The sequence below is a fragment of the Trachemys scripta genome, chromosome 4, assembly GCF_013100865.1.
Source record: "Trachemys scripta elegans isolate TJP31775 chromosome 4, CAS_Tse_1.0, whole genome shotgun sequence".
NCBI lineage: Eukaryota > Metazoa > Chordata > Testudines > Emydidae > Trachemys > Trachemys scripta.
The window spans coordinates 63,858,479-63,875,403 of NC_048301.1; the positions used below are offsets into that span (position 1 = coordinate 63,858,479).

The following is a 16,925-nucleotide window of genomic DNA, read 5'->3' on the forward strand; positions in this document are numbered from 1 at the left end:
TTAAGCATAGGAAAGAATGGGTTATATATGCAGGAGTAGCTCCCTGTTACAGCCAGCATATCCAAGTACATAGATTTGGCAGATTCTTTCAGAGAGGCAGTGCGACTAAGTGGATGTGACTTGGATCTGTATATTAGGGACCTGGGTTCCGTTCCTTCTCTGCTCTGTGACCTTTTGCAATCTTTCACATTCCCTCTGTAAAATGAAAAGGGACTGATACAGACTTCTCTCTTACAGTAGAGGTATGAGGCCATACTCAATAAAAACTCAAGTTTGAAAAATTATTAACGTCAGTCAGTAGAAGAGGTGGATCTAGAACTTATGGTTTTCTGGACAGTTCAGTGTATCCTCTGCTATGCCAAAGAATATTTCAAGGGGGACAAGTGGTAAGAGGAGAAGAAGGAGGGTCAGGGGTTTTTTTTTCTGTCTTATTTGGAGGAAGATAGTGTTTTGAGACCCCTCCAGAATGATGCAAGCCCCTGAGGCTCACTGGAGCCTGAAAGCACATGTAGTGCAATTGGAATGTTCATAAAATGAAGGACAAGTCTTGAACAAGTTCTACTAAACATATACAACTGGCAATTTTCAGGGGCTTGTAATTTGGCCAAATATGGACAAGCTTTCATGGGGACAGAGGAAACACCTCTCTAATCACATGAGTATCCCTTGCACTGCTTCAACCTGTGCTGTACCTGTTCTATGAGTGTATGGAGACTTCAGTCTTCCAAGCTATTGAACAAACCCTAAATTCACCCTTTTTTTTTTTTTTAGATAAATGCCTTATCTACGTTTTTGGAAAACACACTGTTTGAGATATAACTCTTAATTCTACTCAAAGGGGGCAGCTTCCAAATCTTCATCCACCCTTAAATTCCCTGCGTTAAAGTATTCAGTGTCCTGCCTTTATATCTTCCATCCACTTAGATTTTTGTCTCTTGACCCTACCGATTTACTGAAGTAAACACAAGATCTCTCTCTTTCTCCCCTTCCCCCCTATTCTGTAAGGATTTTTTTCTTTTTAAAATATTTAATGTCAGTGAGGCTAGTGCGAGAAGGCTAGGTACAAGAAGTGGATCGTACAATTTATTTCAAAAGCACTGAGGTTTGTGGTCTTTCTTAGCTGATTGTTTTGGGCAAGGGATGAAGTGGGCTGGTGCTAATCTGTTTCTAATAATGTTGTCTGAGCAGCTCGGAGGCCTGTGAGGGGAGCCTTCCGTTGGATTGCTCTGCCTACCCTTGCTGATGACTTTGCACAAAGGGGCCAGGAGTCATCTCCTGCAAAGGCCAGGAGAGGGAGAAATGAGCACAAGGAACCTAAAGAAGTCCTGCCTCAGCATGTACATATCCTCAGAACTATGCTGGAGCAGTGGAAGAACGCCTGGAAGCTGAGTGAGTAGATGTGCTTATTGAAATTACAGTCTTTCTAGTCTATAGTGGCTGAAGGTAGCCATTAGTCTGCTTGGTGGGTCATGCAAGAGGAACTGGCAGTCTCTGATCACCTTTTTTAAACTCTTTCCTATTCATAGGTCTTTAACAATAAATAATATCTTTAATTCCAAGAGGTCATGTAATCCAGTCCCATCAGTGTAGGATTGTTCTCTCCTGGATAGTCTCCAATGCTTTGTCCAGTTCAAAATGAATCGAGAGGTGAAGCTTCCACCAATTCCCTTGGGAGACATTTTCACAGTTGGTAGATCTGTTAAAGATTCCAGTTCTTTGTTATCGGAACACATTTTCTTCTGTCTCCTTCCTTTCTATTGCTCAGCTCCCCGGTGGCAGAATGCAACTATTGAAGGCTTAATGAGGGCCCTTACAGATATACATGATGTCATTCGGGTCACAGCTCTAATAACCTGTGCCACTGCAGTGTTGGAGCGACCCAGACTAGACAGTGACAGTCAGGAGTCAGGTGAGAGAAGCCTAATTTGACATTGTTGACTTACACTGTTAATGTGATGTATCAGATTGTTGTTATGAAATATAGTTTATGAATGAAAACAAGGTAATGGCCTGACCCCTGAAGTTACTGAATATTATTGGAAGCTGTGTTATATGACATCACTGGCAGCCAATAAGAATGCTCCATTTGGGCCTAGTCTTTTAAAGTCATTTCATAAATGACATGTTTTAAGTACCCTAAATTCAAAGGGTTTGATTAATCTTATTTTCAAATATATGCAAATTCTGAACACGTCCCCTCGACTCCAGATGTGATATCCTGTATATATAGAACTATGAGAGGCGCATGGTCTCATGGTTAATGCACATGGGTGGGAGTGAGGAGATAAGGCCTGGTCTACACTAGGCGTTTATGTCGAAGTTAGCGCCGTTACATCGAATTAACCCTGCACCCGTCCACACCGCGAAGGTATTTAGTTCGACATAGAGGTCTCTTTAATTCGACTTCTGTACTCCTCCCCGACGAGGGGAGTAGCGCTAAATTCGACATGGCCATGTCGAATTAGGCTAGGTGTGGATGGAAATCGACGCTAATAGCTCCAGGAGCTATCCCACAGTGCACCACTCTGTTGACGCTCTGGACAGCAGTAAGAGCTCGGATGTTCTGAACTGCCACACAGGAAAAGCCCCGGGAAAATTTGAATTTGAATTCCTTTTCCTGTCTGGCCAGTTTGAATCTCATTTCCTGTCTGGACATCGTGGCGAGCTCAGCAGCACTGGCAACGATGCAGAGCTCTCCAGCACTGATGGCAGTGCAATCTCAGAATAGAAAGAGGGCCCCAGCATGGACTGATCGGGAAGTCTTGGATCTCATCGCTGTGTGGGGCGATGAGTCCGTGCTTTCCGAGCTGCGATCCAAAAGACGGAATGCAAAGATCTATGAGAAGATCTCTAAAGACATGGCAGAGAGAGGATACAGCCGGGATGTAACGCAGTGCCGCGTGAAAATCAAGGAGCTGAGGCAAGGCTACCAGAAGACCAAAGAGGCAAACGGACACTCCGGATCCCATCCCCAGACATCCCGTTTCTACGAGGCACTGCATTCCATCCTCGGTGCGGCCGCCACCACTACCCCACCACTGACTGTGGACTCTGAGGATGGGATAGTGTCCACGGCCGGATCCTCGGACATGTTAGCGGACGGGGAAGATGAGGAAGGAGATGAGGAGGACGAGGCAGTCGACAGCGCTCACAACGCTGATTTCCCCGACAGCCAGGATCTCTTCATCACCCTTACAGAGATCCCCTACCAACCCTCCCCAGCCGTTACCCCGGACACAGAATCTGGTGAAGGATCATCCAGTAAGTGTTGTAAACATCTAAACATTTATTTGTAACAGAACATGAATATTAACAATTTAAAAAATGGGTTTCTCATGATTAGTTTGATTAACTTTACGGTTCAGTCATGGGCAGTGCAACTATTGAAAAAAAATCTAGCAATGTCCGGTTTTGCATGATTGTCCTGCCCAAGCCGCTCTACTGTTTAGTCCCTGCTACTGCAGCTACAGTAACATGCGGTCTATATGTCCGGGGATGGAGCAGAAATCCTCCTGGGACATCTCAAGGAAGCTCTCCTGCAGGTAATTTGAAATCCGCTGCATTAGGTTCTTGGGGAGAGCGGCCTTATTGGGTCCTCCGTAGTAGGACACGTTGCCGCGCCACGAGACTAGCAAGTACTCCGGAATCATTGCTTGGCACAGCATGGCGGCATACGGCCCTGGTCTTTGGAGGCTTTCCCGGAGCATTCTCTGTCTGTCGCTCTCAGAGATCCTCATGAGGGTGATGTCGCTCATGATGACCTGCTTTGAATGAGGTAGGGGAATGTTAGTGTTGGGACTGCTTTACCGTTCCTTTACAGAACTGTAACCGCTGGTTTGCAGCCACGCGGTGGAGGCGGGAGAGGGGCAGCCGAAAGGGATCGTTCCCGGGGACAGCCGCGAGGGTGTGGGACAGGAGCAGACTTCCTGCTTGCCGGATTGCTGGCAGCAGGGACCGACATTGATTTCAATGTGAAATGAGGCCATTGCTAATATTAAAGTTTTAAGCTGCCACGAATCTACGGCTTACCATGTCTGCGTGCAAGAGAAATTCCGTTGTCCTGACACGGTTCTCAAATGTGCTCTGCAAAACCCCAGACACTGAATGCGAAGGCCGAGAATTCGACCTTGTGCTGAGTGCGCATGTGATAGGTGCTGTGCATGGTCCTGTTCACAGAGAAAGACTATGTTCTTTGTTCACAACTACATTTATCTTTCTGAGGAATTCACTCCCTTTTTCCCATTCCCACAGCCCCATCTGCGACTGTCTCACAACCTAGCCTGTCATCACACTCCCAGAGGCTAGGGAGGATTAGGCGTAAGAAGAAGAGGACACGGGAGGACATGTTCTCAGAGCTTATAGCCTGCTCCAGAGCCCAGGCAGCACAGCAGACCCAGTGGCGGGAGAACTTGACCCGAATGCACCAAGCCAACATGGATCGGGAGGAGAGGTGGCGTCAGGAAGACCAGCAGGCGACTCAAACCCTGCTTGGACTACTGAGGGAGCAAACGGACACGCTCCGGCGCCTTGTGGATGTTCTGCAGGAACGGAGGCAGGAGGACAGAGCCCCGCTGCAGTCCATCTCTAACCGCCCTCCCCCGCCACCAAGTCCCATACTCCCCTCACCCAAAGTGCACAGAAGGAGAGGCAGCAGAGTCCCTGCTAACTCTCACTCCACCCCTGCAGAGAGCTCGAGCAGCAGAAGGCTCTCATTCCCCAAAGTTTGACAAGTTCTTTCCTTCCCGCCTGACACAAGCCCCCGTCCAAGTTTCACTTCCCAGTTCCATGTGTAGTTGATAATAAAAAATATGTTTCTGTTAACTACTGTTTCCATCATGTTCTTTTGGAGGAGGGGGGGAAAGGGGTTTGGTAATTGGACAGGACAGTCACCTTTGGCAGGGTACATAGTCGGGGGCAGGCACAGCAGCAGGGCACATACATAGTGCAGTGATGCAGTGACTACTTACCCTGGTTAGTCTGGGAGGTTGTTTTCATGTTATGTGGTGGGGGGTGGGTTGCTCTGTGACTTTGTGGCAGGGGAGGGCAGTTAGAGATCTTAAGCGGCGGTCCTTAGGCAGGATCACAGAGCCACACAGCAGGGGATCTGTAACCGTCCTCCCCCTGCCACTAAGTCACATAGACCCCCCATACACACAGTCCCTATCAGGAGGGGTGACAGGCTCCGTTGAAACAACCATCCCACCGCAGCGGAGCCTGTCAGTCCTTGAGTTTAGAAGCTGCATTCGCGCGACTACACTACACCCGCTCCGCACCACAGTCTGCGTCCCAGTTTTAAAAAATTCCCGCGAAAACAGTATTAAAGAAAACGGTGTGCTTTAACAAAGTAGAACTATTTTTATTTTGAAACGTGTGTTGGAAGTGGGGTGAAGGGGGTATGTAACTGGATAGGATAGTCAACATGAACTGGGTAAAGAAACGGGGGCAGGTTCGGCTTCTCTGTACACAAACTTTAAAGTCACAGGTTACCCTGCTCACTCAGGAACTTTGCTTTCAAAGCCTCCCGGATGCACAGCGCTTCCCGCTGGTCTCTTCTAATCGCCCGGCTGTCTGGCTGTGAGTAATCAGCAGCCAGGCTATTTTCCTCAACCTCCCACCCCGCCATAAAGGTCTCCCCCTTGCTCTCACAGAGATTGTGGAGCACACAGCAAGCTGCTATAACAATGGGGATATTGGTTTCGCTGAGATCACAGCGAGTCAGCAAGCTTCTCCATCTCCCCTTGAGACGTCCAAAAGCACACTCCACCACCATTCTGCACTTGCTCAGCCGGTAGTTGAAGAGTTCTTTTTCAGTGTCCAGGGCACCTGTATAGGGCTTCATGAGCCAGGGCATTAGCGGGTAGGCTGGGTCCCCGAGGATGACTATAGGCATCTCCACATCCCCAACAGTTATTTTGTGGTCCGGGAAGTAAATACCTTGCTGCAGCCGTCTAAACAGACCAGAGTTCCTGAAAACACAAGCGTCATGAACCTTGCCCGGCCATCCCACGTAGATGTTGGTAAAACGTCCCCTGTGGTCCACCAGTGCTTGCAGCACCATGGAAAAGTAGCCCTTTCTGTTAATGTACTGGCTGGCCTGGTGTTCCGGTGCCAGGATAGGGATGTGAGTTCCATCTATGGCCCCACCGCAGTTTGGGAATCCCATCGCTGCGAAGCCATCTATGATCGCCTCCAAGTTTCCCAGGGTCACTACCTTTGGCAGCAGTACATCAACGATTGCCTTGGCTACTTGCATCACAACAACCCCCACGGTAGATTTGCCCACCCCAAACTGGTTCGCGACTGACCGGTAGCTGTCTGGCGTTGCAAGCTTCCAGAGGGCTATGGCCACTCGCTTCTGGACAGTCAGGGCTGCTCGCATCCGGGTGTCATTGCGCTTCAGGGCAGGGGACAGCAACTCACAAAGTTCAAGGAAAGTTCCCTTCCGCATGCGGAAGTTTCGCAGCCACTGTGATTCATCCCAGACCTGCAGCACTATGCGGTCCCACCACTCAGTGCTTGTTTCCCGTGCCCAGAATCGCCGTTTCACAGCATCAACATGACCCATTGCCACCGTGATGTCCTCGGCGCTGGGTCCCCTGCTTTCTGAGAGGTCTGTGCTACTCTCAGACTTCAGGCCATCACCGCGTTGACGTAGCCTCCTCGCCTGACTTTTCTGCATCTGCCTCAGGGCAACCTGTATGATAAGCTGCGAGGCGTTGAGAGCGGCCACAACTGCAGCGATGGTTGCAGCGGGCTCCATGCTCACAGTGCTGTGGCGTCCGCGCTGTCAATGACTGGAAAAGTGCGCGAAATGATTTCCCGCCGGCGCTTTCAGGGAGGGAGGGAGGGAGGGCGGGAGTGATGGACGGATGACGACAGTTACCCAAAAGCACCCTGGCCCCTTTTTTTTTTACCCAGAAGGCATTTGCGGCTCCACCCAGAATTCCAATGGGCGGCGGGGACTCCGGGAACTGTGGGATAGCTGCCCTCAGTGCACCGCTTCCAATGTCGATGCTTTCCCCGTTAGTGTGGACTCACAAAGTCGAATTACTGTCCTTAGTGTGGACACACACGTTCGACTTTGCAATATCGATTCCAAAAATTCGATTTAAGTAAAATCGAACTACTCTCGTAGTGTAGACAAGGCCTGAGATTGCATCCCCAGTTTTGCCATAGACTTCTGGATGTGTCCTTGGGCAAGTTACATGCCCTATCTTTGTCTGTGTGTCTATCTGTAAAATGGGGATGAACATACTTTGCTACCGTTCCGTGGGTTGTAAAGCTTAATTCATTTTTGGTGTGAAATGCTTTGAGATCCTCGGGGGTGGGGGGGGGTGTTTGAGAAAGGCAGAGTATTGGTACTGCAGTATATTTGTAAATCGAACATCTAGTCAAAAGTTCCATATGGCAAATGCATAGAAAACATGTTGCTGTTTCTGTATGGGTAATAGAGGGAGAGAGAGAGAGAAGCTGCTGTCTTATTCAGAGCTCATTATTTCCTGAGTTGTAGGGCTACATGGCATTGGAAAGGCCCCAGTTATTCAGGATGTGCCTGTGGAACTACAGCCTTTGCTTAGAGAGACTCTGAGGGATGAGAATGCCCATGTGAGAATGGCAGCTGCCGTGTGCCACTACACCATAGGGATGTGGAACGATGAGGCACAAATGATCATGAAGGAAGCTCTGGTACATGGTAAGTGGCTTTACTGCTGCTTCCCTCTGTTGTTTACTTTTCTCCTACACCTTCATCAACTGAAAAATCCCTGCTTTGCAGCTACACACTTCAGCCTGAGAAGGCTGGATGCCACTCCCTCTAGAACCAGCCAGAGCCATTCAGTTTATTAGCAGAGTGGGTTACCGGAAAGCGAGGGAAGGGGGACTGTCCCAGTTTGGAGTGCACTGCCTCCGAACATTATATGTCCTGCCAGCCCCCAGGAGCCTGGTACTGGAATTGATAACCTCTGTAAGATAGTGTAATGTGCTAAACCACCAGTGCTTCCATGCACCCATTTCATGTCATTCTGATTCAAGACAGAAGGGAGGTGATCTGGTTGATCCTTGAAAGACATTCAGTTCCTCCTGGACTGGGGCTTCGTAGCTGTTCCACTGTGCACAGCAATACTACATTACATTTTAGGCAGAAAGTGAAGAATACTGTGTCCAGCTGACACCCTGCAGAGATACTTTGGAAAGAAGTTTGTGGCCCCAGCAACTAACTGCAGATATTTTGGGTGACTTTCCTATGAAGAGAAACAGGTGTCTGGTATTTATTAGTTTTGCTCTAGGAAAAGAGGAAACTCCTTTTAAATTAGTTATCTCAGGTGTCTGGGTGCATGTCACATTTCAAAGGTGACATTGTGGTTAATGCTCTATCATTTCTAAGAGGCTTAGTTGAAGCAGTGGCACTCGCTTGGTGCCATTTTCTGGACTAATGTTTTATTAATAATTCTGTTGACCCAAGCATGAGTCACAGTTTGGAGCCTTGAGGGTGTTCCAGTTGGGAGTAGAAATTGATGATGGATTCTGGTGGTGTTTTTTTTAATCTTGTTATTTACTAGTAATGTACAAAGTCCTGCTTCTCCAAACACACAAGGAACCACAGGCGCCGGCTTCCTCTGGGCCACAGGGGTGCTCAACCCCCCACTTTGCCTCAGACCCTGCCCCCACCCCATCCCACCTCTTCCTGGCCCCACCCTGCCCCAGGCCCCTTTTCCCACCCAGTTCTGCCCCCTCCCCCAAGCGTGCCCCGTCCCTGCTCCTCCCAGGGTCATACATTGTGCTTGTCCATGAGGTCTCTGTCTCTCCCAGTCTGTCTTGCTTCAAGCAACAGAGGGTCCTGTGGCACCTTTGAGACTAACAGAAGTCTCTGTTAGTCTCAAAGCTGCCACAGGACCCTCTGTTGCTTTTTACAGATTCAGACTAACACGGCTACCCCTCTGATACTGTCTTGCTTCAGTTCATCTTGAGGCTCTCTCTGGTGTGCATGTGTGCATGCACACACACAATTTCACCAATCAAAGCCTAGTCCTGGCATTTTAAGACCCTTAGGTTACATGATTCAGCTTCTCATTAGTGTTTCCATGTGCCTGTGTTTTGGATGCTACTGCTATTGTTTCAGTTACCAGGTTACAATGGCTTCTTTACATTTATTCTGAATGGAAGGTGGCAGCAATGCCTGACCCATAACAAGGTTTAGCCCAATCCATAGCAGCTCTTTGCATTTACCTAGTATCTTTAATCATAAGATCTCCCAATGCTTTACAAACATTAATGAACTACAGTCTACAATACTCCTCTGAGGTTGGTAAGTATCAGTCCCATTTTATTTAAGAGTAAACAGAGGCACATAACTTAATCATCGAGTACAAGGGCCCAGAACAAGTTACTGGCAGAGTCAGCAATAGAAATGGGAAATCCTGGCTACCAATTCCCTAGTGCAGTCATTAAACACTCTTTCCTGGTGCTGAGCAGAGCACTTAGGCATCTTCCCATTAATGCTGCTTATCCCCTGACATTGATGGAAAACTTATTGTATGGGCCTAACATGTAGACCTATTACTGGATTTATCATTTGCAACAGAATTTAGCAACAAGGATTTGTTCAAGGTTGGTCCTGGTTAACCTTAGGAATCATGACATCACTGCTAGAAGGTTAGACTTACACTGTGTGGCATAATTCCCTTCTTCCCTCCCTCCTACTGTGAGTTTTTACATCAGAAACAGGGTCACAAAGAATCCCATACAATTCCCCCACACCACAACTTCTTGTAACCCCAGTAACACTTCCTGCCACCCAATAAGAGGCCTCATTTTATTGTACCTCATGGGGCATATCTCCCTTGGGAGCACATCGGAGTTGCTTAGTCAGCCTCATGGGGTCACTGTTGAGTGGCATAAGATATTTCTGCCCTCATGACTTGCTTGCCAACTCTGCAGGACCTGGGCGGTGAGAGCCTGGGGGCTTTGCCCAAACTTGGGGTATTGTACAACGCAGTATGGAACATTAGTGCTGGAGGGAGCAGGGGGTTTGAACTCTCAGTGCTTTGAGATGTACTAAAGAAAGTGCTATGGGAAGAGCATTGACATCATATATTCTGCTGTACAGTAACTTCCTCTCTCTTTCCCCTTGTTGGTAGGTAATTCTGAAGACAGCTGGGCAGCAGCACAGTGCCTAGCATTGGAGGGCTTTGCCACTTTCCCTGTAGTAAAAAAGATCCTTTCCCAGATGTTTGATAAGAACGATGGCACCACAGAGGAGCAAGCGTGTCTTCTATTAACTCAGCTCAGCGAACGCTCGGTAGGTACCATTGCTGGGGAGGAGAGAATCACCACAGAAAGAGAGGAAGGATCTGTGTGGCTGGGATCAGCCTTGCCTTCTGGCTCTGTCTCCCTTGGTGAAATTCACCCCATGCAGAGGTCCAGCACAACTTAACTCCTTATCCTGAACCTCTATACAGGGGTGACTTTCACACTCTACAAGAAATGTTTGGGCAGAGTCTGTTCTGCTATGGTTTATTTCTTACTTTATTCAAAGCTCTATCTCAGGTCTTCTCAGGGTATGTCTATGCTCCTTTCAGCGGTGTGTAGAATACATACACTGCATGCCCTCCCCAAGCGTGGGTATAAATAGCAGTGTAAATGGTGAGACACTGTTTAGGCAAGTAAAGACATGCGTGAACCCTGTAAGTAAGTTCCCGGGTATGTACCCTACAGGGCTCTCTACTTGCCCAAGCAGTGCCTACCCTGTCTACATTGCTATTTTTAGCAGTGTCCTGCTGCCTCCCCACTTCTGGAGTCTTTCTCCACCCAGGGAGCTGTCAGAGCCTTTCCCTGCCACAGTGAAAGACTTTGGCAGCAGGGAAAGGTTCTGGCCAAGGGGAGGCAATGGGGAGAGAATCTAGCAGTTCCTCAGTGCTGAGCCTTTCCTTGCTACCTGGCTGCTGCTGGAGCCTTTCACTGACACGTATAGCTACATACTGCAGTTTGGATGCAGTCTGCTTTTCACTGCCCATGCAGTTACACATACCTTACACACCACTGCAAGAAGTATGCAGTGTAGAACATAGCCTCAGTCATTTGAGAGCAGGTGCAACTTGTCTCTTGGTTCTGCATTTAATGTAATTTATTATTAGATTGGAAAATATAGTAAAAAAATAAAATAAAAGTAAATGAAATTGAAAAACCAATTTTGCTATTTATCCATCTGTCACTCCCCACAAGAGTTTCTGCTGCTTTAATTTCCCAGGCCCTAAAAGATACAAAGGTTCATCATTTCCTTACCCCAACTGTCTGTGAGCCATGGCCATGATACTTCCTTTATGATAAAAGAGATTCTAGCAGAGTTCTAACCGTCTTTCATCACCCTCACTTTGGTCTTTCTAAAGAAGCCAAAATCCTCTTCCCATTTGTCATGATGGTTTATTGGTGGGGGTTATAAGGTGATTTTTCTATACAGTGTATCATAAAACCCTTCCCTCTTTAGCCAACCAAGAGTCAGTCAATAGTCTTAGGCAAAGTAGCATAAGGCAACATTTCTATAAAATACTGTGGGCAGCCCTTGATCTTTCTGGGTGAGCCTGAGCCTTCTCCACTAGCTCCTGCTTTGTGATCTAGATGCTATGCCAGTTCATACTGTGCTTGTTTTACCCTGCACTGTTTGTAAACAACTTACCCCTCTTCCAGAGCTTGGTTTACTCCCTCCTGGCAGCCAAACTGAACAGCTGTCAGTGGAAAGATCGGATTTTGGCTTGCAGAGCGCTCTCTCGTATCCGTGGGTATGTAAGCCAGGTAAGTCTTGCCTCAAGCTTCCTAGACATAAGTGACTTTCAAAGTCTGTTGGCATATTACAGCTGTTCAAAGTAGTTCCTCTCCTCCCCACCAACAAAATGTGCCTCCTGCTAGCAACCTGGCTAAGCCTTTCCCAAATTGTCCCTTCAAAAGCTGGAGAGGCTGCCTCCTATATCTGTGTAACACTGTCAATTTCTGAGAAAGCAAATGCCTTTCTCCAAAGAGGCCCCAGACACTGGTGTTGCACATCTTGTGCTGTGGAGATCAAGAACTCAGCCCTGGTCTACACTACGAGTTTAGGTCAAATTTAGCAGCGTTAGGTTGATTTAACCCTGCAACCGTCCACTCGACCAAGCCTGTTTTGTCGACTTAAAGGGCTCTTAAAATTGATTTCTGTACTCGTCCCCAGCGAGGGGTTTAGCTCTAAAATCGACCTCGCTGGGTCGAATTTGGGGTAGTGTGGATGCAATTCGATGGTATTGGCCTCCAGGAGCTATCCCAGAGTGCTCCATTATGATCGCTCTGGACAGCACTCTCAACTCAGATGCACTGGCCAGGTAGACAGGAAAAGCCCCGGCAACTTTTGAATTTCATTTCCTGTTTGGCCAGCCTGGCGAGCTGATCAACACAGGTGACCATGCAGAGCTCATCAGCACAGGTGACCATGGAGTCCCAGAATTGCAAAAGAGCTCCAGCATGGACCGAACGGGAGGTACTGGATCTGATCACTGTATGGGGAGAAGAATCTCTGGAGGCAGAACTCCATTCCAAAAGATGAAATGCCAATATATTTGCCAAAATCTCCAAGAGCATGATGGACAGAGGCTACAACAGGGACACACAGCAGTGCTGCGTGAAAGTTAAGGAGCGGAGGCAAACCTACCAAGAAACAAAGGATGCAAACGGTCGCTCCAGGTCAGAGCCCCATACATGCCAGTACTATGTTGAGCTGCATGCAATTCTAGGGGTGGCCCCTACCACTATCTCACCACTGGAGTCTCACGCAATAGGGATGAGGATTTTGTGGATGAGGAAGATGAGGAGGAGGAAGATGAGGTTGAGGATAGCGCACAGCAGGCAAGCGGAGAATCCCTTCTCCTCAGCAGCCAGGAACTGTTCATCACCCTGGAGCTAATACCCTCCCAACCCGGGGTCCCGGACCATGAAGCCGGAGAAGGCACCTCTGGTGAGTGTACCTTTGTAAATATAATACAGGGTTTAAAAACAAGCGTGTTTAATGATTACACATCTACCCCGATATAACACGAATTTGGATATAACGCGGTAAAGCAGCGCTCCAGGGGGGCGGGGCTTCGCACTCCGGCGGATCAAAGCAAGTTCGATATAACGCAGTTTCACCTATAACGCAGTAAGATTTTTTGGCTCCCAAGGACAGCGTTATATTGGGATAGAGGTGTAATTTACCACGCCAAGCCAGTAGCAAATAGTCTGGAATCTGCAGAACAAAACATTACAGCGAATGGGCCCGGGCTTTGGTGGCATTCAAACAACATCCCCGCTGTTAGCCACGCGGTGGAGGGAGGCCCGTTCATGTTGAGCTGTTCATTTTTGGCTGACAGGGATCTTCCCTGATACTAACCACGCGGTGGGCAGGGAGGGTGAAGCGATCATCCCAGAGAATTGGGTCGGGGGGGAGGGGCTTGGATTGTGCTGCACATTCACCCTAAAACCGCAGCCCCTCCTTTTAAATGGCCAACCCAACGGGCTTTGCTTGGTATGGGAAAGGAGGGTGCTGCTGTTTGAAACCGTTCCCACGTGTTATGAAGGTTGAAGAAGCCAAAACCCTTTGCCTTACCATGGCTGCCTGCAAGCCGAATTCTGTTGCCCAGCCGAGCGTATGTGATGTCTCACACCAAACTGGCAGGCACTCAATATAAGAGGCAAAATGTGACCTTGTACCAAAAGCACATGTGCTATATAATGTGAATCGCTTGATTCAGTGTGAAATAGTCTTCCCTTTGTTCTCTAAAATGTATCTTTTTGAATACTACTCTCCCTTTTTTTCCTCCTGCAGCTGCAAATGTTTCTACGCTCCCCGTATCATCTCTGTCCCAGAGACTAGCGCAGATTAGAAGGCAAAAAAACTGCACTCTCGACGACGTGTTCTCAGAGCTCATGCAGGCCTCCTGCATTGAAAGAGCTCAACAGAATGTGTGGAGGCAAACAATGGCAGAGTCCAGGAAAGCGTTAAATGAATGTGATAAGAGGAGGCAGGAGCATGCTGAGAGGAGGCAGGATGCAGTGCTGAGGCTAATGGGGGAGCAAACTGACATGCTCAGGCATCTGGTGGAGCTGCAGGAAAGGCAGCAGGAGCACAGACCACTGCTGCAGCCCCTGTATAACCGCCTGCCCTCCTCCCCAAGTTCCATATCCTCCTCATCCAGACGCCCAAGAATGCGGTGGGGAGGCTACGGGCACCCAGCCACTCCACCCCAGAGGATTGCCCAAGCAACAGAAGGCTGGCATTCAATAAGTTTTGAACTGTAGTGTGGCCTTGTCCTTCCCTCCTCCCCTCATCCACCACCCCACCCGGTGCTTCCCTCCTCACCTACCCCTCCCAGGCTACCTTGCGAGTTTTCCCCCTATTTGTGTGATGAATTAATAAAGAATGCATGATTTGAAAACAGTAATGACTTTATTGCCTCTGAAACCGGTGATCGAAGGGGGGAGGTCAGTTGGCTTACAGGGAAGTAGAGTCAACCAAGGGGGCGGGTTTTCATCAAGGAGAAACAAAGAGAACTATCACATCGTAGCCTGGCCAGTCATGAAACTGGTTTTCAAAGCTTCTCTGATGCGCAGGGAGCCCAGCTGTGCTCTTCTAATCGCCCTGGTGTCTGGCTGCGCGTAATCGGCCACCAGATGGTTTGCCTCAACCTCCCACCCCGCCATAAACGTCTCCCCCCTTGCTCTCTCAGATATTGTGGAGCACACAGCAAGCAGTAATAACGATGGGAATATTGGTTTCGCTAAGGACTAACTGAGTCAGTAAACTGCGCCAGCGAGCTTTTAAACGTCCAAATGCACATTCTACCACCATTCTGCACTTGCTCAGCCTATAGTTGAACTGCTCCTTACTACTGTCCAGGTTGCCTGTGTATGGCGTCATGAGCCATGGCATTAAGGGGTAGGCTGGGTCCCCAAGGATAACTATAAGCAATTCAACATCCCCAATGGTAATTTTCTGGTCTGGGAAGTAAGTTCTTTCCTGCAGCTGTTCAAACAGACCAGAGTTCCTGAAGATGCGAGCATCATGCACCTTTCCTGGCCATCCCACGTTGATGTTAGTGAAACGTCCCTTGTGATCCACCAGTGCTTGCAGCACCATTGAAAAGTACCCCTTGCGGTTTACGTACTGGCTGCCAAGGTGATCCAGTGCCAAGATAGGGATATGCATTCCGTCTATCGCCCCACCAGAGTTAGGGAACCCCATTGTAGCAAAGTCATCCACTATGACCTGCACATTTCCCAGAGACACTACCCTTGATAGCAGCAGCTCAGTGATTGCGTTGGCTACTTGGATCACAGCAGCCTCCACAGTAGATTTACCCACTCCAAATTGATTCCCGACTGACTGGTAGCTGTCTGGCATTGCAAGCTTCCAGAGGTGTATCGCCACTCGTTTCTCAACTGTGAGGGCTGCTCTTATCTTAGTATTCTTGCTCTTTAGGGCAGGGGAAAGCAAGTCACAAAGTTCCATGAAAGTGCCCTTACGCATGCGAAAGTTTTGCAGCCACTGGGAATCATCCCAGACCTGCAACACTATGTGGTCTCACCAGTCTGTGCTTGTTTCCCAGGCCCAGAATCAGCGTTCCACGGCATGAACCTGCCCCATTATCACCATGATGTCCAAATTGCCAGGGCCCATGCTTTGAGAGAAGTCTGTGTCCATGTTCTCATCACTATTGTGATCGCGCTGTCGTCGCCTCCTCGCCTGCTTTTGCAGGTTCTGCACATACTGCAGGATAATGCGCGAGGTGTTTACAATGCTCACAGCAGCAGCGGTGAGCTGAGCGGGCTCCATGCTTGCCATGGTATGGCGTCTGCAGGAGAGCAGAGTTTCAGCGGAAGCGGTGGAGGACGATGGTTAGCACCGTGCACATTTCCCGAGGAAGAACACACGTACCCGGGAGCCCATAACAGACAACATGGAGAAATTTGCTATCGAGGCAAGAGCAGGAGAGCAGAGTTGCAGCAGAAGCTGAGGAGAACTACAGTTAGCACTGTGCACATTTCCCAAGGAAGAACACATGTTCCCAGTGGCGTAGCCAGCGTCTAAGAGGAGGGGGAGCAAACATAAAAAAGGTGCCCCCCCGGCTCCTCCTCTAGCCATGCCCCCCTTGGCTCCTCCTCCGGTTGCACTGCTCCTCCTTCCCCTATGGCTCCTCCGGCCCTGCCGTGCCACCCTCGTGGCCTCCCCCCTCGCTCCTCCGGCCGTGGCTGCCCGCCGCCATGTTGCACCCCCCCACACACTCCTCCGGCCGCGCCCGCCGCCCTCCCATGACTGCCGGCCGCGCTGTGGGCCCCCAGTCTGCGCCTCCCCTCGCTCCTCCAGCCGCTTTTGGAAAGGCGCCGCTTATGGAACATGTGCTGAGGGGAAGCGGCTGCTTCCCCTACACCCCGCTAGCTACACTACTGCACGTACCTGGGAGCACATGACAGACAACATGGAGAAATTTGCTATTGAGACAATAGCAGCAGAGCAGAGTTGCAGGGGAAGCGATTTATGACGACGGTTAGCAGTTCTACTGCACCGTCTGCTGCCAGCAGCACCCAGGACATAACAGCGGCGGTGTCGGTGAACTGAGCTGAGCGGGCTGCACGCTTGCCGTAGTATGATGTCTGCACAGAAAAAAGGTGCGAAACAATTGTCTGTCGTTGCTTTCACAGAGGGAGGGGTGACTGACGACATATACCCAAAACCACCCGCAACAATGTTTTTGCCCCATCAGGCATTGGGAGCTTAACCCAGAATTCCAATGGGCGGCGGAGACTGCGGAAACTATGGGATAGCTACCCACAGTGCACCGCTCCGTAAGTCGATGCTAGCCACGGTACTGAGGATGCACTCCGTCGACTTAATGCGCTTAGTGTGGACATACGCAATCGACTATATAAAA

General features: G+C 49.1%; 1 protein-coding gene across 2 annotated transcripts in view; it reads left to right on the top strand.

Annotated features, from left to right (window-relative positions):
* Nucleotides 1-16,925, top strand: part of HEATR4 (HEAT repeat containing 4) — a 56,314-nt gene that overhangs the window by 11,852 nt on the left and 27,537 nt on the right. For both annotated transcript variants that reach the window (XM_034769596.1, XM_034769595.1), the window contains exons 5-9: nucleotides 1,189-1,389; nucleotides 1,766-1,909; nucleotides 7,511-7,693; nucleotides 10,137-10,297; nucleotides 11,683-11,787. In XM_034769596.1, coding sequence (XP_034625487.1) covers nucleotides 1,189-1,389; nucleotides 1,766-1,909; nucleotides 7,511-7,693; nucleotides 10,137-10,297; nucleotides 11,683-11,787 — 794 coding nt within the window. The remainder of the gene's footprint in view (nucleotides 1-1,188; nucleotides 1,390-1,765; nucleotides 1,910-7,510; nucleotides 7,694-10,136; nucleotides 10,298-11,682; nucleotides 11,788-16,925) is intronic.